At 40.4% G+C, this 25614-nt stretch overlaps 5 protein-coding genes across 7 annotated transcripts in view; 1 reads left to right on the top strand and 4 right to left on the bottom strand.

Annotated features, from left to right (window-relative positions):
• Positions 1-147: 147 nt before the first annotated feature.
• Positions 148-3257, bottom strand: LOC109951385 (CD209 antigen-like protein E). 2 transcript variants are annotated; one of them, XM_020585863.1, is made up of 6 exons: positions 3113-3257; positions 2546-2644; positions 1705-1833; positions 1459-1619; positions 1258-1382; positions 148-628 (listed from the first exon to the last, which is right to left on the bottom strand). In XM_020585863.1, the coding sequence occupies exons 1-6, from the start codon at positions 3195-3197 to the stop codon at positions 511-513; spliced, it is 717 nt and encodes a 238-aa protein (XP_020441519.1). In that variant the 5' UTR covers positions 3198-3257; the 3' UTR covers positions 148-510. The 2 variants fall into 2 exon arrangements, with proteins under 2 accessions (XP_020441519.1, XP_020441520.1); XM_020585864.1 differs by having other exon boundaries at positions 1459-1595.
• Positions 3258-4133: 876 nt separating this feature from the next.
• LOC109951407 (receptor-type tyrosine-protein phosphatase eta-like) lies at positions 4134-8640 on the bottom strand. The gene is made up of 9 exons (XM_020585901.1): positions 8447-8640; positions 7953-8201; positions 7018-7266; positions 6645-6768; positions 6313-6458; positions 5949-6203; positions 5141-5407; positions 4500-4597; positions 4134-4295 (listed from the first exon to the last, which is right to left on the bottom strand). Exons 1-9 carry the CDS (start codon positions 8562-8564, stop codon positions 4206-4208), a joined length of 1596 nt encoding a protein of 531 aa, XP_020441557.1. The 5' UTR covers positions 8565-8640; the 3' UTR covers positions 4134-4205.
• On the bottom strand, positions 8609-10422 carry LOC109951411 (macrophage mannose receptor 1-like). Its single transcript, XM_020585908.1, has 5 exons — positions 10392-10422; positions 10212-10309; positions 9913-10001; positions 8738-9014; positions 8609-8640 (listed from the first exon to the last, which is right to left on the bottom strand). The coding sequence occupies exons 2-5, from the start codon at positions 10258-10260 to the stop codon at positions 8609-8611; spliced, it is 447 nt and encodes a 148-aa protein (XP_020441564.1). The 5' UTR covers positions 10261-10309; positions 10392-10422.
• A 445-nt stretch (positions 10423-10867) lies between these two features.
• Positions 10868-19799, bottom strand: tp53 (tumor protein p53). 2 transcript variants are annotated; one of them, XM_020585891.1, is made up of 11 exons: positions 19654-19799; positions 18555-18694; positions 18398-18464; positions 18054-18239; positions 16132-16306; positions 15926-16038; positions 15380-15489; positions 13131-13255; positions 12956-13047; positions 12803-12873; positions 10868-12277 (listed from the first exon to the last, which is right to left on the bottom strand). In XM_020585891.1, exons 2-11 carry the CDS (start codon positions 18641-18643, stop codon positions 12181-12183), a joined length of 1125 nt encoding a protein of 374 aa, XP_020441547.1. In that variant the 5' UTR covers positions 18644-18694; positions 19654-19799; the 3' UTR covers positions 10868-12180. The 2 variants fall into 2 exon arrangements, with proteins under 2 accessions (XP_020441547.1, XP_020441548.1); XM_020585892.1 differs by lacking the exon at positions 19654-19799 and adding an exon at positions 19277-19571.
• Positions 19800-22613: 2814 nt separating this feature from the next.
• LOC109951397 (solute carrier family 2, facilitated glucose transporter member 4) overlaps positions 22614-25614 on the top strand; it is a 10479-nt gene continuing 7478 nt past the window's right edge. Inside the window, exons 1-2 of the mRNA XM_020585884.1 lie at positions 22614-22857; positions 24598-24693. Of these exons, the coding sequence (XP_020441540.1) occupies positions 22825-22857; positions 24598-24693 (129 nt within the window). The 5' untranslated portion in view covers positions 22614-22824. The remainder of the gene's footprint in view (positions 22858-24597; positions 24694-25614) is intronic.

Raw genomic sequence — 25614 nt, 5'->3', positions numbered from 1 at the left:
TAAAATCAGAATTCAGTTCACTGAAAGGCACAAAGATGGATGTTAAAGAACTAAATATTTAAAATACTTTTATTTTATGATTAGATGTTAAAAAGATGTTAGGCTGTGTCCAAGCTAACAACAGTACATGCTGAAAAATCCCTTAGATATTAGATATTGAGAGGTAGACACAAAAATGTGGAAACATTCTGCATCTACTTACATCACTGCACTTCAATGCACTTTTTGATATGCACATAAACATTGTGTATATATCATGTACATAACGCAGGGTGGGTCATTAATTTGTTTTTCCATAAACTTTTCACGGAGGAAAATTATTTAGAGATGTAAAGGTCTCTGGACACGTTTTCATGCAAAAAAATCTAGCTTTGCATGAGGAGGTGTGGCTGGAGAAGTGCTAAATAATGTAACAAATGTTTGGACTGAAGAAGATGAAAAACATCAGTCTTTTGTCGGCACATTGTAGATAAAGAACTCTAAACTGCGTGTGGGTCTGTGTGCTGGCTGTCAGGACGCTCTCTTACAAGCCCAAGGTCCGTAGGCTTCACAGTCGACAGCGAAGAGCCTCCCACCCCCCCTCAGGTCAGCACAGTCTCTGTGTTCAGAGTCGAACTCCACCGTCACCCTGTAACACACGCAATGAAGCTGACTGAATTCAAACCCACACGTAGTTTATCTGTATAACATATTTAGAGCAGCGGTGATTAAAAACTGATGATATCTATGTATTTCAGATATTAAAGTTGTATGTCTGTGAATTTATATACACACGTACTGTATTACTGTAATAAAAGCAAATTAAGCTAATTATGATGTTTGTGTATTGATCTTCAGCAAGATGCACAAAACTTGTCATTACCTACGTGACCTCAGTTATTAATGTGAAGAACATTACTGGCCACTGTCAAAGCAGTGTATATTTAATGAGTATTAAAGATTACGATTCTGCTTTAGTCTGTTCTCAGCTTTGTTTGTGTAATATTTAATGACTCGTGTAATAATTTCAATGCTAATTTAGGTACGAAATCAGTACAAAGTATGACACTGAACATGTAAAAATAAATAAAAAATTAGATTTCCTACAGTACACCTGTTCTACTGTGATGAATGTAGAATCAGTCTTCTTCCCTTAAACACTGATCTACAGAACATTCTCCAATTTTCTCCAGTTACTCAGGAGTTTAACGTTCCTCTAATTTAACCCTGTATTTGAAACATGATCTGCTGGCTGGGTGCCAGTGGGTCTGGACTTACGGCATGTAGCGCTGGATGTCCGTCCCGTCCCACCACAGCCACCGACCCTCCTGCTGGGAGTCTGTCAGTCCCACCCACAGAAATGGGAACCGAGAGAACTTCCTCATCACACCTTGGATGAACTCCTAAGAATGAAGCAACATTTAGAGGAATTCACTATCAAACTCAGGGTTTTAATCTGTGACACAGTTACACAGTCACCATCTCTGCGGGGTCTTTGATCACAGCCAGACTGCTGTTGTGCAGCTGGCAGAACTCGGCGCTTGCGTTCCACTGACGATTTTCCTCAAGTCCCACTGAGAAGAAGTAGCAGTGACCCCTCCACCACAGCCAGCCGCCTGGACACAAACGGCATCTGGAGTCTTCACGCAGCACAAAAGAAATTCTGGTGTAAGTGCTCTATGATGTCAAATGTGTATTTTATTATAAGAGGAAACTGTAGCTCACCTTGAGTGGCGGTGTGGAGCATCAGGTTCAGATCACGGAGCCCATTCTGGCACTGCTGCAGTCGCTCCACCAGCTCCTGTCCTGAAGTCCCAGAGGTCTGAGCCACTTGTGGTGCTGCCATCCACATGACTTGAGACATCGGTTTTTACAGAAGAACACAAGATGAATCAATAATAGTGCAACTTCGTGCAAGTCTGAGGCGCTCTCACAGTAAACACCCATTTTAGATCAGATAAAGGGTAACAGATTTAGTACAACAAAGTATAAAGACTATCCTTATGCAGTATTATCATTGCCAATTCCTTTTCAGTCCAAGCTATAGTCTCTTGGTTAATTAATTTGGAAACTACATTAGCTGTCATTTCACAGACTCATTGAATGCTCAGAAATTAATCGTGTATATACAAAAAACAATTTGAACATTATATGTGGATCGATTACCAGCCTATTGAGCGCAGACCCAGGGGCCCAAGGGTTTAGAAGGGCCGTAGAATTTATGAAAAGTCAATCAGAGGACTTGAAAACAACACAAAACTACCACAGACATGCAAAACAACAACAAAATAGACACAGAATGACCACAAAGAACCAGAAACGTACTACAACCACATGCAAAACAATAACTAATAAAAAATTAAAACTCCCCCAAAAAAAAACCACTGTGGTCTTGTCTGTAATCATTTTGGGTATCCTTCAGTCTGTGGCTTTATTGTAAGGACGACTGGGGACTTTCTACACATCTGTGCCCAGGGGCCTATGACAATCCATCCATGGCAGTATCAAATTTATCCTTTATAGGTATCAATGTTTTTTTTTTATTTTATTTTATATTTATACTCACCAAATAACACCAAGGGCAAAAGGAGCCCAATCAGGACCACAGTTGCCACGGCAACAACCATCCCAGATGTCAGACGACAGGTTCGAGGGGACGCTGGATCTGTGAAGGTGAGAAAACGGGTAAATAACTGCGCAGCGCTGGACTTTTAAGGACTTTGTGTATACATCTGCTGAAGTTGCAGGTGTAGGCTGCAACAGCAACAAGCACAGCTATGGTCTGGTTTACATTTCCAGTCCTCAGTGAAAGTGTCTCACTTTTGTCTTAAGCACTGTCAGAAATCTAATGGTGAAATAGTGCATGTACTTGTATAGGTAAGTAACCGTGTAATTACAGATAGAGGTTTAAACCACATTAGCTCTTAAATCTCTACAAAGTCAGAGAATTCAAGCAACAAAATTAAGAATCACTGTCACCAAAGTTTCAAATAGAAAGAAGAAGAATAATAATCAAACACTCAAAAAGACAATTCTGTAATATTAGGATTTTAAAACCACTTTTGTTTGGATGCTTGGTTACTGAGAAAGTAAACTATGTTTGGCTTTTGTACAGATGTTCTTTGTATCGAACCTGCAGGTGTTGCCCTCTTTGCCTCAACGTCCGGGCGTCTCTCTGATGAATCCATGCTGATATTTGATGCACTTTGTCCACTCATTCTACTCTTTCACACACTTGCCTCTCATTTACAACACTTTCACCATGAAGCTGAACAAAACGTGGCCACTCCACCCCTTCCTTCCTCATATTACAACCCGTTTCTTCAACACAAAGTGAAAAAGAAAAAGGTTTTGAGTCCCCAGAGGTTTAACAGAGAAAGCTGGCAGGGTGTAACAGTACTAACAGTTTACACATGCAGAAACAGTTCATATCCACGTGTGTATAGAGAGTTGGTCCAGACCTGAATTAACAGCTTTGTCACTGCTGCGACTTTCAGACGCACCTCTACAGTGTGTGTTTATCGGCTGACCTGATTCTTATCTACAGATGATCTCCTCATTATCAGACAAGGCCGTCGGGTCAAAGTGATTGTCACAGTGAGGTGAACTCAAGTTTGTTTTCTGCTGATAAAAAGTGTTTAATTTATATAATCACAGTTTATTATATTATAAACATTATCTTATTTACAACAGGTGCTTATGGGAGGCGGTGAACTTGGAGCAAACCTTACATAAACACTGAATTTAGGTTAGAACTGTTCAATGAAGACTTTAACTAGAGTCACAGCTGGAAACCTTTATCAAAATACATTAGTGTAATTTCCACCCCTTAAAAAGCTTGATAATATTTGTTTAGTTTTCAGACATCAGACACAGATGTGGGAGCCTATTTCTCTCAGGAAAAAGTTACAAAGTCAAAGTAAAATTGCGATATACTGCTGTTAAGTCAAAACAAAAGGAGTAAAAACATGTCTATCTTTTAATTTAGACGTATTTATTTTAATCTGTTTTTGATCATATGTGGAAACGAGCTTCCACACACACAACATTAAGAAAAAATAAAGACAGAAGGAAAGCGGCAAAAGAGTGTATTATAGTTAGTTAAAATGAATTAGCTCAAGTTCTAAATATAAACTGTTATTTTATGAACTAGATTGAAAACCAGCTCTTGTCCCAAACATTTCTGCTGTGTAAAGGTTTTAACATGTTGATACCAAATAAAATAATTATATTGCTTTTGCTTTGTTTTCAGATTCCTGTTTCTTGAGATCCCAGACAACGTTATCTCCCAACAGCTCGGTGAAACGTGCCTTCAGCTGCAAAACACAAAAATAAAGCAGCTGTTAATGGACACATGTTCTAACATACTGGTGTTTACACAACACAAACCTGAGTCATTCCTTCTCAAATATGCTGCAAATGATTACCGCACAATTTGTTTTTTTTAGTAAAGATGAAAGTTGGATCCACTTCAATAAAAACAGCACCCGTTTGTTTTGTCCACCTGGGGACCGACGTACCTGCTGAAGTACTACATCCTTTGTGGCATCAGTAGCACAGAGGAGAGGCTCTGCTGACGAGCACAACGCCGACAAACTGATTTCTGTTTTTTCTGCAACTGGGGAAAAAAATGTGTGAAATGCAAATGAGGACAAAGAGGCACAAGGTCGGTCAGACAGCAACATTTGCATGCGGCAGAATAAAAGGTCCGATGAGGTCAGATGTTTATGGAAAACAAATCGACACGTTATATATATATAGCCTTAAAAAAAAAAAACTTTTAGATTTACAGTGCATTTTGAATCTATTGATTACAAATTAAATACTGTTTACGTTACTGCTGGCTATTTCTAAAGAAAATAATACATATTGAAACTGTTTTCTGAATTGGTTTGGTTGCAACAACCTGGTGTGTTTGCCAATTTAGACTGATTAATTTTGCCTGGTGTGTATGTTGTCGACCCAACACTGGCACCAACAGTGGACACTAGCGCATAAGGTGCAGTGAAGCGCGGTGACTTATGGAGGAACCGGACTGAACAACAGGGCACAAGGTATAAAAAAAATAAAATAAAATAAAAACTACTTTTGCCATGCTTGAGTAAGTGTATTACTAATGTCAAGTGGATACACTGTTGGTAACAGACTAAAACCTTCTCACCTGTATAATGTGTGACAGTTGCTGGATCACTTTCCTGTTGACCCGCCACCGTTCGCACTTCAAAGTAATACTTGGTGCCTGATGTCAAGCCGTCAAATGTGTAGCTGAGTTGGTTAACCACAGTATCAGACCACCTTTGGCCCCAGAAGGTGGAGCTGAGTGTGACATTATATTTAGCTGTCGCTATGTTGGCAGGGGCCTTCCAGTTGAATACAATGCTGTTTTTATTTGAGGAATTGGCTACGGCATTAGATGGAGGCGTTGGCACTGAGCAAAGGTAAGAAAGAAAAAGGTGACACAGTTTATCAGATTATGCTGCTGTCACATTTTGATTATAAATATCTAGTATTTTCAGTCAGGGAATATTTGAAAAAGTTTTCATGAATTCATGGTCACGCATTTTTCCAGAAACAGCCTTTTAATGCATTTACATACTGTGGCTTCACATTATGACACTGCTCCACAGAAATGGATTCATAAAACAGTCTATTCTTGGGACTGCAGGTCGGTTTTAGGGATCGTAGGGAATAAGAGAACAAGAAGGAGCAGACACCATGTGACTCAGCAGGTAAACAACCTATTCAACTTGACTATGTCCTGCTGTTGTATCAAACACTGTGCAGCATGAAATCAGATTGTGCTTCCCCTGGCATAGCAAAAATGCAGATTTTTGACCGATTTCTTTATTAAAACGATTCTAAAGAGCCACACCAACTATAGGTAACCAAAGAAAACACCAAATCTGCCAAGAACATAACAAATAAAACACATAAATGAGGGAAAACAAACAGGGGCCCTGGTAACTCACATGTGAAGATGGAGCTTTGGACAGGCGGGCTTTTGAATTGTCCACTAACGCTGCAGACAATCACCGTGTAATTAGCTGCAGTCTTTAGATCACCAAACGTCACGTTAGGTGTAGTAGTGAGGGTTGTGCGAGTAGTTTTGCCATCCAGCTGGAGCTCGATGGTGAAGTTTGAATGGCTCCCAGCATGGGGGACCCAGGTGGCATTGAGGGAGGAGGATGTTGTGCTCAAACTGAGGTTTGAAATCGGTCCAGGAGCTATGCAGGAGTCACAAAGTCAGATTAGTGACACTCAAAACACTGCAGACATTTTGTTCTTTTTCTGTGTGTCAACAAACAGCATTCCACCTCCAACCTTTAGAGTTACCTGTGTAGCTGACAATCGTCTCATTGTCTCCCTCCAGAAAGCCATTGGCCAGCGCTGTCACACTGAGGGTTATCCTGGTGCCCTCTGGCAGGTTTGTTACGGTCACGTTAAGCTCTGTTTTGGACATCTTGCGCTGAAACAAGTCGCTGTTAGGAAGAGAAACAGTTATGTGATTCAAACTGCTGCTGCTGGCGGTAAAATGGCAAAAAAAAAATTCTGACAGGTCAAGAAACATGATCAAGTATTGTGCAAATAAAAACTCTTTGCTGCTCAGAACATGGTTCAAAGTTCCTTCATAGGTTTATACAGGACAACTAACTAAAAGTACATACTGGTTATTGTCATTCATAGCCTTCACCCAGAATCCTGATGTGTTACCCACAGGCGGCGCCCAGCTGAGCACCAGAGACATGTTGGTGTTATCAGACACCATCAGGTTGGACACCTTACCAGGCCCTGAAAGTGGAAGCAAACAGAGAAATGTAACACACCATCACCATGTTTACTGATAACAACCACAAATACAATGTCACGTGTCAGATGTGGATCTCATTTTCCTCCACTGATTTGGAATTCAAATTAACCAGCTATGCATCTCTTCTTCATTTAAATCTGCTGCCAGCCCTACAACAACAAGCGGTTAATGTGTAACACAGTTTGTGCAGCATCACAATCACTTTATCTGGGATTAGGAGACAAACTGACTAGTGTACACATTGGTCCTGGATTCTTCACTCCATAAAGAGTTGTCGGCGACTCGTGAGGTGACGGTGAATGTGTAAAGGTTTCCAGGTGTTAAATCAACGACCGTTGTGTTCGTTGTGCTGCTGTTAATCAGTCTATTGTTGAACTCAATGAGGTAGAAGTCCACGTTTCCATCTGGCTTGTTCCAGCTCAGGGTGATGGAGGTGTCTGTCACCATGGTGTCCTTGAGGTTTTTGACTTGGCCGGGTTCTGAAAAAAAGAAACAATTACCGGGGTTTATTACTTTGTTTAAAATCTCTTACTTTACACATGTATATTATAAGTCATAAGATATGGTTAGCTAAAACATTTTCACAGACTGGCCTTCCTTTCAATTTGTCTTTTCCTAAATTTGTCCTATGACGTTTGCTGTTATTGTTTCATCACTGTTATTCGCTGTTTTGGTTGTGTGTAAAGCTCTACAGATAAAGTTTACTACTACTTAAATAAAAAAGAAACCTGCATTAACATTAGAATATCAACAGCGTGCATCAGAAACATTGTTGTTTGACTCCCAAATAATTAGTGGGACTTTTTTGCAAAATTCTCTGCATAAAAAGGTTCTTCACTAAGAATGAAGTGTGAGATGCACTCATCAAAATGCTCCCAGAAGCGAGGGAGTAACTGAAGAGCAGTTTTATAGGCTCAGAGTTTGTCACGGTGAGAACAAGATAATTTGTGACTAGTGGCTTTAATGGAAAAATGGAAGTGGCCTTAAGATGTGTTGCTACTCGGGTTCTCTAAAACATATTCAGAATTATTACTAAAACACTGGAGATCAAACACCATACCTCTTTTCATTTCTACTTTCTTATAATGCAGCAGATCTGTAATATGAAGCTAAAAGGTGTGAATGAATCTAAACTATTTATGCAGCACAGTCGGATGCTACTCACTGGTGTAGAAGGAGACCACCTGGGGGTTAAGGTCTCTCTCACATTTGACAGCGAACACCTTGACTTCGTAGCGAGTGCCCGGTGTCAGACTGTCAAGGTCAAGGTGATAGGTCAAATTATCACAGGTCACATTTTTGTCACCGTTGACCTCTAGGCGGTAATGGCTGATGTTACCAGGCCCGGGCTGCCAAGCGAGACTGGCGCTGGAGGAAGTCACGTTAGACTTGTTGACTTGGCCAGTGAAACGATCTGTGGTTGGAGATGGGACGATAATTGTTAATCAGCAGAGAACCTGAGGTAGGGCGCCCAAAAGACCTGCTGGAAATCACTGCATATGTTGCTTCATACACTTAACTTTACTTGTTTTAACATGTGTGTGGACAAAACCAGAAGAGATGCAAAAGATCACACACAATAATTCCTCTTACAACTTTTTTCTGCAGGGTGACAAACTGTGGCAGAGAATTACAGCAAGGCTGTTAGAGGAGTCTTACCTTCATAACAAACAAAAGGCAGAAGATCTAAACAGTTTCTTTCAACCCAGGCCCCAAATCTGAGCACGGCCACACAGGAGTCTTCAATGTACTTATCGTCGGTGGTCGGTAGCAGCATCGATGATCGCACACACTCTGCCTGGAGTGATGGCGGTGTGATTGTCACAGGTGCAGCTGTGGTATTTGCTGCGGTGCTGTTCATGTATGGTGTTGTGGTGCTGTTCATGTATGGTGTTGTGGTGCTGCTCATGTATGGTGTTGTGGTGCTGTTCATGTATGGTGTTGTGGTGCTGCTCATGTATGGTGTTGTGGTGCTGTTCATGTATGGTGTTGTGGTGCTGCTCATGTATGGTGTTGTTGCCAGGCAGGCTGGGAAGGAGGATTTCAACACGGGCCAACCAGGGTACCAGTTCTGGAAGGTGAGGGGATCCCCGTTGGCCCAGCGGGTCCAGGACATGCTCGAGGTGGAGAAGTTCTTGCGGAGGCCGATCCAGGACTCACTGGTGAGGTTCTGGACGACTGTGTGGATGTTGTCAGGGGTCAGAGTCACCAGCTCTTTGAAACAGGCCTGACGGGACGTGAAAGGCTGCAGTCACTGTTTGATAGCTGAGCTGAACCCAGCTTTTCATACTGTGATGTCAAAACTACAATATGTAACTTAAGGTAGCACTAGCATAAAACGCCAAATCAGCTCACTCTGTGACAGCACCTCTCCACATTAAGACAAGTTTTAAATCAGATTTCTACAACAAAGATATTTGAAAAATGTCACATACTGTAGCTTTAAGAAGGTTGTTTTAACAATGTTATGTTTAGTAAATGTACAGTGAGACAAATCACAACAAAAACAGCTCAGCAGGATTTAAATGATACTGGTAAAGCTGGGGTTCAATAGCATTTAATACCGTCCTGCTCCAGTGAGATCTGACATTACTTCATTTTTACACTTCAGTTTCTGTTTGGACATGCTAACAGTGAGCTTTAGAGGTGCTGACTGTGCTAACTGTGTCACCTTTATACAGAGCCATGTTTGCATCCAGTTTTTATGCCAATCTAACCAGTCAATTATCAGCAAGAAAGCAAATGTGTGTATTTCATAAAACATCAAATTAGTGTTTCAGTCGGTTGATAAATGTTGATTTGTGACCACAGCTTTTCTTGTTTCCTGTATTTCATATAGTTCTTCACTTTGCAATCACACTACTGTAAAGCATATTCACAGAGGCAGGTAACATCAATGTAAAATGGCCAACAGGTATTTAAATGAAGTGCTGCTGTAATAAACCTCATTATCACAGTAATGCAGGGTGGATGAACATTATCGCTAGCTCTGTTTTCAATGCAATCAGAGAATCACATAATTAAAGCTCCAAATAGGTGCCTCTGTAAAAACTAAAAAACCCCACATACTCCTCATTATTTCCTTCATGTTTCAGCCTGCTTTTGAACCAAGCTTCATGTTGTACCTGGCAGTGGTTCCTGGCCTCGTGCCAGGTGACATTGTTGAGTTGGGGGAAGTAATCTTGCTCTGCAGCGCCGTGCATCACCATCACAGCTGAAGTGATACAGACAAGAAAGATCTGTTGTTATCACTGCAGGTAATATTCTCATTCAATATTAAGTGCAAAATAACTGCATCTTTCACCCAAGTTAATTCCAGTAAGGTGTTAATTAGTGTTACTGGACTTTTGTCAATACCAGTCATTATTTGCATCACCATTTTTGCACTGTGCATTTAGAACAACACCAGATAAAGACGACTCACCCCAAGACAGCAGAACACACACTTTGTCATGGAGAGAGAACTTTGGCATGTTGGTTCCCAGATTCAGAGCAATTTGATGATACTTCAAGCCACTGTAGCTACAAAATGAAAGTATATATTTAAACTAAACCATATTCAAAGTTATTGACAACAGTGCTCGAGATGAAAGTGAACACTTACCAACGCTCCCTGGACAGACGGAAATGATCTCTCAGTATGAGACCCGGTCTTATACCACAAACACTATCGCACCAACAGGAAATAAACAGATCATTTGACTATTAACACTGAGCTCATTTCATCCAGGACAGGATGACGACCTATAGGTGATACTGGTTTTCTATTAATCTGATAAACATGCAAAGCACTAAAATAAGGAAGTGTTCTAACCAAAAGAGAAAATAACCTAGCAGGAAGACAAACAAAGTCTAATAAAATAAACGGTGTGTGCTGTATAATAAAACAGATGATACAGAACAGGATGACATTATGCTTTTATTTTGGCTTAACATTTTGAGTAATAAAATGAAAATGAGTAAAAAAAAAATAATGAAATTTTCACAAAGATAAACCTCTTGTACAAAACTAAGATCCCAAAAATAATCTACAAAAGAAAAATAAATGGCTTTAAGTCTTTTTTTTTTTCTTTTTTTTTTGGAGACGCAAGAACAAAAAGTGGTTTTATAAACGGACAGTGATTGGTCAGACCCAACTGAAGTGCTGATTAATGACACATTGTGTGATTTACAGATGGGAAGCTCAGAATAGAGACAGTATCATCTTCCTTTATCAAAGACACTTTGTTCCCATGATTCATTTGTCAAATACTTAAAAAACAGAAACCTTTGATAACTTCTGTATCACATTACCTGTTCTGACTCCCCCGCCACTGACACCTCCTGCACTTTGTTGGGTATAAAACTTACAAATACTAAAAGGTTAGTTTTGGGTTGATCCAGCCAGCCCCTCATCTACCAAACCTAGAGTTAATTTCAACGTAAATCATGACAATACATGCTCCCTGTGGGTGAAGTGACAGATAATGAACTCATACTGATGTTGTCTTTTGCAGCTTTGTGTTAAAAAAAATTATGTTTAAAAAAAAAAAAAAGGTAGGATAACAGGCCCACTGACAGAATATCACCATTAACACCATACGGTCAAACCTGTGCATTTAAGTTTGTTTACATTGTTCTTGTGCCAAATATGGGCCAAATTTTCTCACATAGACACATGAATGTCTGCAAGTCAGTACAGAATACAATACAGTAATACAGCAACAGTTCAAGCTTCATAAGGGTGACTGCACGTTCTCGAATGGCAGTGACTTGTTACATAATAATCTTAGAAATGCCTCTGAGACTCTAAACTAAATTCAATAGTTCTTTTAAACCCAATTCAACTACTTCTATTTTAACTAAAAAAAAGAAATGTCACTGAAAACCAAGAATCCATTTGGTTTTCATCTACTAACAGACTAAATCTTAACCATTTTAAATGACCATGAGGCAGATAAATGTAGAAAATTGAATGATTAAAAGTCAAAGAAAAATCCCTGCCAACATAGACAGACTAAATCCAGTCCCTCTCAATTCAAGTCCCACCCTGACATGTTGTTTGAGTAATTAAACACCAACTTCACTGACTTTCAGCGTTTTAAAAATTACATAAATGGCATTGGATCTAATTCGCGTTTATCTCACCTCCCTCCATGTTTACTGTGCACAGAAATGCCTGTTAGGTCTCCTGCAAGAAGCAGCAGGGTGAAGCACACAGACAAGTCTTGCATCACAGAGAAAAAAAAAACTTTCTTGCAGGAGCCCTAATGGCCATTTCTGTAGTATATTATCAACTGAATTGAGACCAAAGGGATTTCTATTTCCAATGATGAAACCCCCCCCCCGAAACAAACCAATGGCTTAGACACACTAGAAAATGCTGTTTGTTGTCATCATCATTGCAGAACATTTCAGTCGCTGTCACTCTTCTCTCCTCTCTGCAGCAGTTTCTTCCCATTGATGGGCAGAGGAAGCTCCTGCTTCGCTGGGACCCTGGACTTAGATTTGCTGTGGAGACAAAAAGGACATGTATGTACACACACACCACTACTGTGGGTCCACACAAAAACATGACCTTATATTCTCCTAACACCCACTGATGGAGGTAATTAGCTGAGTTATGTTTGAGCAGTCATTAGTAGACGACTAATGTTACAGTGCTCCCTAAACCTAAACCTCTTTTGAGTGCGGAGCAGGTTTAATGTTTTCTGCAGACCCCTCACAAATTCAAATGTGTTCAACACATCTTGCCAATGAAGCCGATTCTGATTTAAAACACAGTGACCTCTAGTGGCAGGGGGTTTTTAAAAAAAAAAAAAAAAAAACTGCAGCAAGGTTCAGAATAAAATGCAGCTTTGCATTAAACGGCACCGTTCTGTTTCAGCGGCCACAAGACGTGTTCAGTACAACATGAGTTAAACTCTCAGCTGTAGACAGAGTAATAGCTTGTGTGTGTATTAGATTGGAGGTTTAGTCCACTGAAAGTTGTTGTTGTTGTAGTTCTGGTGTCCAATTACTGAGCACAGTTCTTACTTTTCTTTGTCATGCAGCTCCAGAGCGTCATTGATTTTCTTCAACATCTCGAACCGCTCACGACCCTGAACCTGCAGGAGAGACCGTGGGGAAATTAATCGGAGTGCAAAGTGTGAGGATGTAGCTTTTTCAACAGTTTGGCTCTTCACTTACATGGAGAACAAAGACCTCCTTCTCCTCCTCCTCTGCACTGGAGGCAGACTTAGTCTTCTTTGAAGAAGTCGTGCCAGGAGCTGGGGCACTTTCTAAAGAAACCAACATGACATCAGCAAGGAAGCCAAAACCAAGGACGGAAACTGAAATCTGATCTGATGGAACAAAAACCTACTGCGTTTTTTAGTCTGTTTGGTGCCACTCTGCTGATTACTTTTGTTTTCCTCCTCAGATTTGCGGTCCCTGCCTGGACATGCACAGATACGGACCTCAAAGCAACGGCGACCCAAAACCAGTCCCCTAGGAAGGAGATGAGCATTAGTAGTATGGCTGCACAATATTGGAAAAACATGCGATACGGGTGTTGAATATTGCGATATCGATATTATTGCGATATTTAACATTCCCCCGAAGAAATGGTATTTTCATTATCTAATCGAAGAAATACACTTTAATGTGGCAAAATACGCAGGCTATATGTATATAAAGTGCCCAGATGTAAGTAAATCAGTATGACATCTTTTCAACATTAATGTAATAGCATGTAAACAGGAAAACGTAAACTTGTATTCAAACTATTTGTGCCTAACACACTGTGAAAACAATATTACTTTAAGTTTTTTGCCAGAAAAACGAGCATGTTGACTTTGGTAGGTTTTAAACAAGTGCGTTGGCATGTAACAACATTTCCTGATGCACTAAAAAGTCTCTCTGAAGGTGAGCTGCTTGCAGGTATACAGAGGTACTTTCTAGCTAGTTTGCTCAGGTGTGGGAAGTTGACCTGATGGAGTTGCCACCAAGTGAGAGGGTTCTCCTCACTGTCTACTGTGGGAGATACCAGGTAGCTGTTGAGCTCTGCCTCTATGGCGTGTGATGGTACCACAGATGAAGGAGCTGGGGATGTTTTGAAGAAACTGCCTAAGGATTTTTTGGCCTTCTTTTGGATTGCTTCTGAAGGTAGAAAGGTAGGTAATTAAATCACTATTTCAACTGTCACTCTAATGAAACAAAACAATTAAGAGCTTCATAGTCACCAAATTATTTCAAATCACACATTATGTTAAATTTACAAATCTCATGTTAAATATGTGCATTTTTCAACAAAATATAAACCATAAACACTCACCAATGGCCAGATGCAAGCGGTGGCCAAAGCACTGTAGTCTGACCCACTTGTTGAGTTCGGTAGCTTTTACTACATTAGCGCCGTTGTCTGTTGTAATAGACACTTGTTTCTCTTCTTTCAAGCCCCAGTTTGCTAAAACATCCTGCAGAGCAGTGGCTATGTTTTCACTGGTGTGGGATTCAGGGAAATATGCAACTTCCAGGCAGCGTGTTGTTAGTTCAAGTCTTTGCTGATAAAGTGAACAGTAAAGCTCATGTAGGGTTCGGTGGTGTGACTGGACCAAAGAGCCATGGTGCTAGCGTGAAAGTCCACTTGCTGCAGCTCAGCCTTTACAGTCACTACACATACCTCGTACATTTGTGGAATGGCGACTTGGGAGAAGTAATTGCGCGATGGCACTTGGTATCTCCGGTCCACTTCCTTCATTAGATCCAAAAAGCCCTCTTTGCCCACGGTACTAACTGGGATCATGCATTTGGCTACATAACGTGCAACAGCTGCGGTAATAGCTTTGTGGCGCTTCGACGTTTTTTCGTAAGGAGTGACACTGGCAAAACGTTCATTAATGGTTGTCTGTGGATCGGTTTTTTTGTAACTTGCCCTCATGTTTGTAGTTTTGGGAGTTTTAGACTTGAAGACATCATATAGGTTTTTGTGGTTCCGCTCCATGTGACTGTGTAGATTTGTTGCGTTTCCTCTTGACATTGCCACTATTTTCCCCACATGACTTGCACAGTACCTGTGTCTGTGCTACGTCTTCTCTCCTGAAGCTGAAAGAGTCCCATATTTCAGAAGTGCTATTCTGGGAACAAGTTGTTCTTTGTTTTCGTCCTCTCTCATTCCCTCTTCTCCCGCTGCTGCTGTGAGTCACTGTGCGCATATGGGTCCGCTCTAGCCAATGGGAGAACAGTATCTAGGGGTGTGGATGGCTGGGTGCGTTATTAAGGTCGCGTCTGATTGGTCAAACTCAGATAAACACCAAACATGTGCAACAAACGCATAAAATACTATATAAAATTATTAATTTATTGCATGTCTTTGCGATACGCATATCGCACATACTATTATCGCGATAACGATATTTTTTCGATATATCGTGTAGCTATAATTAGTAGGTAAAATGTTTTAAGATGCTAATGCTAATAACAATGGCAATGCACAACTTGGACATCATTATCAACAAGATGACATATAAGACAGGTAAAAGTGTCAGCCAACATATCAAGTTACATCACAATGCCCTCATCTTTTTACCTAGGGGATCCAACACTCATACTGTGAAAAACAGCAGGACTTACTCTTTAGTCTCGAGGGTCAGAATGGTGAGGATGGGTCTGCGGTTCATGCCCCCCATGCAGGAGCTGTTGCACATGAACCTCAGCAGGATGGTTGACATCTCTGAGCCCGGCTAAAACAAGAGAAGCACGTTTTATTCGTTGCTCATGGAAGTTTATACTATTAGACGTAACAACTTAACAGCACCAGCCAGCTTAATAATAAAAAGATTGTATCATGATGACAAATGCACTCATGTGTCTCTAAGCACAGGAGCCATTAAAGTAAAATGTGCCAAAAAAAATCATATCTGTGCTGATGCAAATCCCACTACTTATTGACTTCTTTAAACTCCTTTACTCTGCTGTGTGTCCAGGATGCTTTTTAAACATCCCTGGACAGTTTCACACTTACTGTGCTTTATGTACAATGAATTTTAAAGCTACATATGGTATCAAAATGAGACACTTTTCTTTGAAAGGGCTACACCATATTAAACGAGAATGGATAAAAACAAGCGTGTTGTGGATACGTTCTGTTTCAGACAGGGGCAAGTGGGGTGGTCGTACCTGGGGGGGCTCATAAGGGACAGTCACACTCTGTCTCTTTGTGTGAGGATCCTCAAAATACAGAGCTCCCTGGCTGCCCCCGACTCTGATCAGGTGGCTGCTATGCGCTACAACTGAATGGCAAACAAATCAGAGAGAAAAGAAATTAAAATCAATTCATATCTATTATCAGAGTCCATTTTCTTCCAGTGAAACACTTTCCTTACCATCCTCATTCTGGTGATGGGGGCATCTGCGGACCACCTCGGCCACATGCTCAGTCTTCTTGTAAACCGCTGTGGCCCTGATAATGGCACCCTGAGGAGGTTCCTGGGTCACCAGCACTTCCACAAGGCTGGTCTTTGCCAGCTGACAATATAGCTTGTTGAGAACTTCTGAAAACTGAGGCAAAGCACGGGGAGAAAGCTGTGCATGTTAGCTGTAGCTGAGCAGAGCTGTGAATGTGCATGTGAAAGCTGGTCTGAGATCTGTCTCAGAAAAAACAGGCACACATCTATAAAAACTCAAATGCTAACCTCTATGTTTGATCAAATTGGTTCCTTTCTCTCTCTCTTCTAAAAGACTAAAATTATAAGTTTACCAAAACAGGAAGGCCAGATTTATAAGACAAAATAATCAGAAGACATTTTTTTTTACCTTGCTTTCATACATTTTTAACCCTTTCATTGCTGGAAGAAGACAGCGGAGGAACATGTCCCGTCATGTCAAGTACTTTTCAACCAGACTGTGCCGCTCCCACAAACCAGAGCACAAGTCACAGGGGGAGGGAGCTTCAGGGAAGACCACCCAAACCTTAACTAAACCGGCCAACTGCTGCACACTGCCGAGTGTGTCACCAAGGGAGCATTACTGCCATTGGCTCTTCAATGGCAGTGACCAACTCTGCTGCTCAAAATTTATCAAATCGTCACAATGAATGAGCTTCCACACAGGCCACCATGAGATACAAAAGAATGGATTTTTAACAAGGCGCCAAGGTAGGGCATGATTTCATTTTACCATTGATTTAAAAAGGTTCTCAATGTTTTAAATAATTTTTTGGGCAATAAAAAAAAAAAACACAATGAGAAAGTTTTATACTGAAACCTTTTCAATTTACAAACCTCAAAAATTCTGTGTAGATAAACTGGATTTAATCTAGTGAATAAACAATTCCCAGAGTTTCTACATATAAAAATTAAACTATGAATGAAAGAAACTCAGTTAAACAGTGAGCAGCGCCTCAGCACTGAGCAGTTATCCAAACTCCTTTACACTCCAGTGGGGAATCAAAGAGCAAATGTCTGCTCCATGGAAGGTTTGGTTTCAGATTCATTTGCTCCAAGTCCCCTCTAAACATTTAATACTTGTGGTCTAATATTTAGATTGAATAGTTTTATTTAAATGTATAATTTAAAATTATATAAACTATATTTATATAGTTGCTCGCCGTTTGACACAAGTACTAGGAAATTCAAGCATATAACTCCAGTGCTGGCTTCTCTCCACTGGCTTCCAGTCCGTTTTAGAATTGATTTTAAGTTACTGATTTTTGTTTTTAAGGCTCTTAATGGTTTGGCACCATCTTACCTCACCGAACTAGTGCACTGGCACAAACCTACAAGGTCCCTCAGATCTTCAAGCCAGTTTCTTTTAGAGGTTCCTATGGCCAGATATAAACGCCGTGCTTTTACTGTTGCAGCCCCTAAATTATGGAATAGTCTACCTTCTAATGTCAGGTCAGCTATTGACCTCAATACTTTTAAATCACTGCTTAAAACTTATTTATTTGGCTTGGCTTTTAATTCACAGTAGGGCTTGATGCATTCCTTTTAATTTTATTTTATTGAACATATGTTATGTGTGTCTGTGTTATTGTGGAGTTTTATTTTTATTTGCACTGATCTTATTTACTTTTAGTCATTTATTGTGATTTTATTTTCACATGTAAAGTACTTTGGTCAGCTGGATGTTGTTTTAAAGTGCTATATAAATAAATTTGATTTGATATAAAATTATATACACAGTAATCTGGTACATATAGAATGTGAAATGAGCTGCAACATTTACCAGTCAGTTTAAAAATACAAGAACTTAACAAATAAGTAAGCTTTCTACATTATTAGACCTCAGGCCTAGAATTACTCACAGTGGAAGTGACCGACTTGGCCGTGCCAGAGTTCTGAAAGCGAAGCTTGAAGCCATATTCCCCAGGGTAGTCGGATGTAACTGGGCCATTGGAGAATGGAGGAGTAATGCCCTCTTTAGGTAACAGCTCAGAGGTCATGTCAAACAGATTCTCAAACCCCTGAGGTAGTGCATGCTCATCACTGAACTGTAAAGGGATAGAAATGAGTAAGTCTGTCTCCACAAATAAATAAATTCACATTAAAGTTACCACCTTGTGAATATATTAACAAAAATCTACCAGAAAATATTCCTCTAAAGCAATTTAGCTTAAAATTAACCACTGGCACGGGTAGGCATGCTTACCATCATATTCATTGGTTCGTTTGTCTCAAAAGGCACTGTTGGGATTGTGGAGATGGGGGGAGTTACTCTGCAAAAACACAAACAAACTGGTTAACTTGTTTTCTTGGAGCAAGCTGACATTTTAACAAAGTGGTCTACCATCCAAAAATTAACTTACACATTCTCCCACAGCACGCTGAAGGAGTCCTGGCTCAGCGGCAGTTCCTGACACAACTGCAGGCTGTCAAAACTTTGCTCATCCATCATCGACTTCCCTGTTTCACGCTTGAGACGATGAGGAAGAGCCAATATGGAGGACTGCAATGGGAATCAACAGGAAGTAAGAACTAGTGATAGATCCATAAGATGTTCAAGATTTCCCATCTGTAGTGTCTGACAAACATTTTCTGCAAAGATTAGTTTTTCTAATCAATTACTTTGTCTACTTTTGTGATTCACTTATGGTCCAAAAACTAAAATCGTTAGATTTTCAGTGATTTAAAAACTGAGAAAATTCTCACATTTGACCAATTATAAATAGGAAATGCTTTAATTGTATTTAATAGGCTAAATGACCTTATCAATCCATCAATAATCAAAACTTTTTCTGAAACACATCATGTCATAGTTTAAACTTATAACAAACAACAAATATATCGTTTGAAGATTACTTAAAAGTGAATATAAATACATAATTAGCTCCAGCAAATGAATATACGCATCATTGCTCGGTTGCTAACCGGAGAAGAAAATACGAGTTATCAACTCGAAAACAAATTACGTTAGGCCTTTTTGCAGCGCGAGTTGTTGAGTAATATTAACATTAGCCTGCGCCATTACCACTTTATAAAACACAAATATTCCTAGAGACAGAAAAGTTTCGAATGAAGTCTCGTTTACCTGCGTCACAATTCAGAGTCCCCAGGACAAAGAGCAAGAAAAGTTAACCTGCTAACGTTAGCTACCGTGCACTGTGTGTCGGCCGGAGGCCCACACAAACTGAATGAAGCTAGCGTTATTCACCGACTTATTTTTACAATAACTCGACACATACAAATTTAAAATGAGCCAGAATGTGTCAAGATGCAAACAACCGTTTTACACCAAGGGTTCTGCTTTCAGTTACAGGCTTTTCTATTTTGGCTAGCAAATTCGCGTTAGCTTATCAGGCTAATGACGTTAGCTAAGCTGCAGAAAAACTTTCTTTCATCGGACAAGCCACTAGTTACTGGTTCCTCTTTTTTTTTTAAGTGGGAGGTCTATGAACACACATCTACCTTGTATGCCCTGCTACAATGGTCCGTCAGAGATGAGTCACTAGTGAGTGAAACAGACTAGCTGAAAGTCGAAAACCCCAAATATTTTGAACAGGAGCACGTTGTTGTGGGGATTCCCAGAGAAAGTGGAGGGAGGGGGCATCGTCCAATCACAGAGCGCGTTGCTCTCCTGAAGCAAGTAACGCAACACTGCGAAAGCCTACTGTTGTGTTCAAAACTGTCGGAAATGTTACATTTAAGAACCACAATACAAAACAAAGTCGTACCTTTTTCTAAAATGTCAATATGCAACATAAACCCTGATTTCTTATAATCAATATCTGAAGCACATATATAATAATATATATGTTTAATAACATTGGTCTTATGATAACATCATTAGAATTATATCTAAAAAGATGACATGATAATCAAATGCAACACTTGGCAATTTTAGTTCCTGTAATGGGTTTTCACCAGTGATTTATGACAAGATGGGAGGGTAAATCTACACTCTGCCTCTGCTTATAACTCCCTGCAGGAAGGTCAAAGGTAAGTGCTCAAACTGTGCCCTTGGAGGGTGTAGGATTAGCATCTCAACTGAGGAAGGCTCAGCAGGCTCGCCTTTATACTGTAGATTGTTTTAAGCTGGTACTTAAATCTTTGACATCATTTAATGATTTCATAATATGCTCCAACAGGCAACATCCCCTGCCTTTGCTGAATCGATAAACTTCTGCACCAGCTGAAGCTGCAGAGAAGCTCTGGACGGGACCTCACTCTGATGACTGCAGCCATGCCACATGCACCATATTGTGGGCATCTCATTCTGAACTGGGCCACTGGAGTCACGTTCAAAGAGTATGCGCTGAATGTTGTCTCGTGTCTATCTCTCTGCTGCTTTGGGACAGTCTGACCTTTGAGTGAATGCTGATGGTGCCAGCGAGTACACCATGAACCTGATCTTGAGCGGCACTACATATAGATACAATAGGGAGATCTAACAAAACAAGACAAGGCCAGAGAGGAAAAAAAGCACCTGTCATAACAGGACCCCTCGCTGCATGAGTGTGTGTGTTTTGGAACCTTCGCAGTGAACATGGGGATACAGTCCAGGATGACATAAGATTTAATTTTTCATATCTGTGATTTTGGAGGCTGATCTTTCTATGCTGAAGAACATAGTTGCTCTACTCTTTGTCTGAGCCTGGTATTCCCAGATGCCAAGTGGAGATCAAATTACAGACCCATGGGGCTTTTTTTAGGATTGAATGTGAAAATCCCAGCGTTAATGTCCAGAATTATTTTCATATTGCCAGGTCAGCCTAGAATAATGTTTCAACATTTGCTTTAATTCTGACCTTATTTATTAATAGGGTTTTTGTATATTTTTCAGAATCCAGTTTGTGAATTCATCTTTTTTTTTCACCATCACACAGTTCGATTTACTGTAGCATGATTTTGAACCTCGCCGACCATACGTGATGCACCAGAATAGTATGTGCACAGGCTCGTTTTCTGCAGCATTTGGGGCAAGTAATAAGGGCTGGTTTCATGTTGTGTGTGACTTTTGCTGTAGACAACACAAATACCTGTTTCCAGTCAGTGGACAGTCCAGGTGAGATTCTGTGCTGTCAAATAGTTTTGAACATGCGTTTATGGTTTAAAATGTTTTGTGTGAAGCAAAGCATCAAGGTGTTACTGTTCATGGCTCCCTCTGTATGAATTCATGTGATATTTTTATCTTGTGTGCCTGCCACGGGTTGTGTACACAAGCCCTTGAATTACACTGGCGGAGGCTCTACGCCACTGTTGCTGGTGTAAAGTTTCTTGTCAGCGTCACACACTCACATGACTGTGTCTGGGGCCCCTGGATTTAGAAACCAGGTGTCAGGTTGTCCAACTCTTTCTCAATGTGTGTATGGGGACAGCAAAAAGCAAACCCAAAGGCATCAAGTTCCAAGTGAGGTGCTGGTGTGTTTTCAAGAATTATTACTATTATTATTATTTTAAAAGTTTGGATGAGCCACAGCAGATATTTTTCCACTGATCCCCCTGCCAGATATAAACATTTCCCACTCAGTCCAACACTCACAGCACACCCCCAGTCCCTGTCCCACAAACACCGTGACTTGTCTCACACCTTCAATGATAACTAAATTTAAGTTTCACCTGTTGCCTGCTGGAGGACGGTCAAGCTTTGTTGTCTGCCACAGGGATGTGCGGGCAAGGTGGGGGTGGGAGGTTCTGGGTGGGCTGTGGTGTGTGACCTCTTTGGCATGTGACCTGAAATAGAAGGGGATTTATGGCTCTTGGGAAGACAGACAATAACAACCAGGGTGTCAAAGACAAGCCCCCATTTTCTGTCAGAGTGGCAAACTCTCACTTGGGTTGGTCTCACACCTGTGCAACCATATAGGCTCCATTATTTGATTGCTATATGAAGCTTTAGGGATTTGTGGGACCAAAGATGTAGTTACTCAACTTTAACTGCCAATCTTGCACCTCATGAGGAGAAAAAAATTTAGATGCATCCCATATTCGTACTTGAGGCTCATACAGAGTTTTGATCTCAGTCTGCTTTATGTAACATGGCTCATAAAACTGGGCCCTGAGACCAATTTGGTCCTCAGCACACTTCTGGTTCATGAGCTCCAGTGACTGGTAAATGATTGTTGGTTTAAACAGGAATCTTAAAATATAATCACACCTCTCTCACTTCTGTGATTTATGTCTTGTTAACCAAAATAAAACCCAGACCCTTCTGCCTGAGAGAGTCCATCAGTGTGGTTTTCTTCCTGCACACATGGTCTCTCCCTTCCCTCCCTCAGCCAATAGTAGTTAATGCTAAGAGAGCTTTCCCACAGTATCTTGACCTCTGTAGCAAGACGTCAGGATCCTGTGGAACCTCTCCCCCCCCCTGCCACCCCCTTCTCCTCTCTCTCCTCTGGATACAGAGAAAGTTATGCATGTGGGTGTGCGGGTGTCCAAGCCGGAGAGGACACTCTGCAGAACAGGACGCACTAGATTGATTACTTTGGTCTTCTCTTTTGAATTTTACTCTTTCATCCGGTTTTGGTGTTAAATTGCTCAAGGTTTAAAGTTGTCTTTTGAGGGAGTTTCACGTGTCTCCTTTTGGCACCAGACGCATCTGTCACCGACTGCCACTGGGTGCCAGGAGCTGTCAAAGTCATGCCGGCCGGGTTTCAGCAGCTGGGAGGGGAGGTAATTTTTCTTAAGAGCTTATCAACATTTAGAAATTGGGCTGTGCTTCTTTATTTACTCATGAAGGTGATGTGATGAATTGTGTGTTGTAGGAACAGTGGTTATTTTAGCCTTACTCTGTGCGTATTTGTTTGGTGCGTATTTTTATTTGGAGACATTTTATGCATGGAATTATGTAAGCGAAATTACATGTTCTTCTAAAATGAACTGCAAATTCTTTTGTATAGTCCAATAAATAATCACAATCTTTTTGATTGGTCTGGCAAACATATTATAAAAATATTAAGATTAATTTGCACGATTCATGTTCTTTCTCTCGGCTTTAGAACAGGTCGCGCAATATATTCGTTGAAAATATGTAATGCAGTCTCTTCTATAGCTTCATTATTTAGAGTCTAAAATATTGAACATCTTAGAATAATAATCTGTCACGCAATGGTCCTTGCAACAACGAATACGTACAGTAGATGTATCAGTTCCAGAGGATTTATCCAAAACATGAAAGTTGCATTGATCAAGCTTCAAAAGATAAGTCCATGATAAAACATTACATGTTTAGGCATGGCTCTGTGTTAGAGTTGTTATAGCTATTAACCAGGTTAATGAATGTACTGTAGGTACAGATTCATACCAGAAAAGAGAAAAATAAATGAGTGCCTGAACAATTAGCTGTGAAACAATTTGAACATGAAGTTCAGTTGAGCATAACTGGCTGCTTCAGGTGTTTTACCTTCTCAGCAAGGACACGTGTACACACATGTAATAGCAGTCCTTCACACCTTCCTCTTTTCTCCATTAGAACTAGATAGTGCTTCGTGTAATCCTTGAATTACTGCACACACACACACACTCACACACAGAGACAGACACACATGCCTTTGCTTTGATCTATCAATACTAAACAGCACTTAGCTACAGACTCAACACAGCAAGGTCAAGACACACACCAGTTTGTACAAACTTTACAAAAGAGGTCACAGAATAGAATAAAAAAATGGAATGGAAAGCCCAATATCGGCCAAGTATAAAATATTAAATGCAAATCAGTTTTATTAGTTTATTTTATGTGTTTTCGTTAACTTATGCACATTATTAGCCAGGTGTGTAAACACTTTTCTCCATTAAAACATCCTTTCATTCAAAGCCAGGACCAAAATGTAAAATAGATTTTTTTTTAAAGTACCATCATGTTGTTGTTGTTGTTGTTGTCAGGGGGATCACATCAACAAAATGCCAGAATTTCAGGATCCCTTGTTGTCGTGGATATTTTGTCAAGCCAGCTGTTCTTAGAACACTTCACAAATCCCACAAAAGCAAATAAAATCACCAAATCATCATCAAAACCACCATGTTTTTCTGTTGAGCTGCTATAGGTCAATACTCTGCCTGTTATAAAACAGTTCTTTGAGACTAGAACACATTTTGTTGGAGGAGAAGCCCTCATCTCCCCAAGGTCATCTTGTCTGTCAGTGTGGAGACAGGTGCCTGTGGCCTGATGGGAAACTGGAGGGAAGCTAAAGTTCAGACATCAACAGTAAAGTAGCCAGTGAAGTCATGAGCAAAGCCTGAGAGATTATATCTCATCAGGATCAGTTATATATAGTTGATGTTAGCAGAGTAAGGGTGTGAGTGTGTGTCCATTTTCTGTATAAAATCACCTCTCAGCATCATGCACTGTTCTGAAAACAGTATCATTTTTAACATGTTGTTTTCCTCTGTACGTGTGTGTTTCTACTCCAGACAGTGACTGGAACCCTTGCGCTATCTGTCTTCACTGCTGTACTGGGATCTCTGGAGTTTGGATACAATATTGGTGTCATTAATGCACCCCAGAAGGTAACAAAGTGACGATGTTCCAAATTAGCCAATAACATCCCAGGAAAGTGCCAAACAGTTTCCAAACTGCATTAAAAAAAAGTGTTAATAGGACTACTGATGTGAGACGCAGGTGGCCAACACACTGAAATTTAACCAGACATCAGTGAAGCCATTACTCGTTATTCCCTGAGTTTACAAGATGGCGGGTTTGAGGCCACAACATGTCATTATGCTGCCTCCAGAGGTGCCTATTTGTTCACAAAGTAAACACTGAGGAGGGAAACACTCTAAAGCACATGTTGCCGTGAAGTCATCTGATGCAAAGGAAGTACAAATGCAGGGGACTGAGATGAAGAGAGAGCAGACGGAGAGTTGTATCAACACAACAAATGCACACTGTTTATGGAGACGACAATGCCTCTGGTGCTCTGGTTATAAAGTATGATGCTGCTAATGTTGCAGCCACATCTGGTGTCCCAGTATGAAGGCATGCTTGGGAGGTGCTTGTTAGACATTGATCCAACACTGTATGACGTGTAAGGGCTCTTTTTACTGCAGGACTGATAAAAGTCAAAAACTTGCATTTATCATAACAGCAGACAATGTCGCTTAGCATGGTATAATACATTTAGAGTCAGTCAGAGAGAGATCAGTGGACTCACAGGACATTGACCTCCATATGGATTTTTACTGTGTTGATAAGCTCTACTGATAACCAGAGCTATTCATATATAGTTCTGGTTAACAAGCCAATATTAAAGTCCTGGTCAGCTTCCAAGTGCGAACAAGGCTGGGGATCATTTGAAAATGTTCATCAAACCCCCTTTTTTCATTTGGCAAAATAATACAAAGGAAACATTTTCTAAACATATACAGCGATACAAGAACTCTGCCTAAATATACAAGGAAAATATTGGTTTGAACCAGGAAGTACTGGGT

The sequence above is a fragment of the Monopterus albus genome, unplaced genomic scaffold (assembly GCF_001952655.1).
Source record: "Monopterus albus unplaced genomic scaffold, M_albus_1.0 scaffold384.1, whole genome shotgun sequence".
NCBI lineage: Eukaryota > Metazoa > Chordata > Actinopteri > Synbranchiformes > Synbranchidae > Monopterus > Monopterus albus.
Note: the sequence above shows the minus strand (reverse complement) of the source record. Positions and strands in the feature narration are given on the sequence as shown.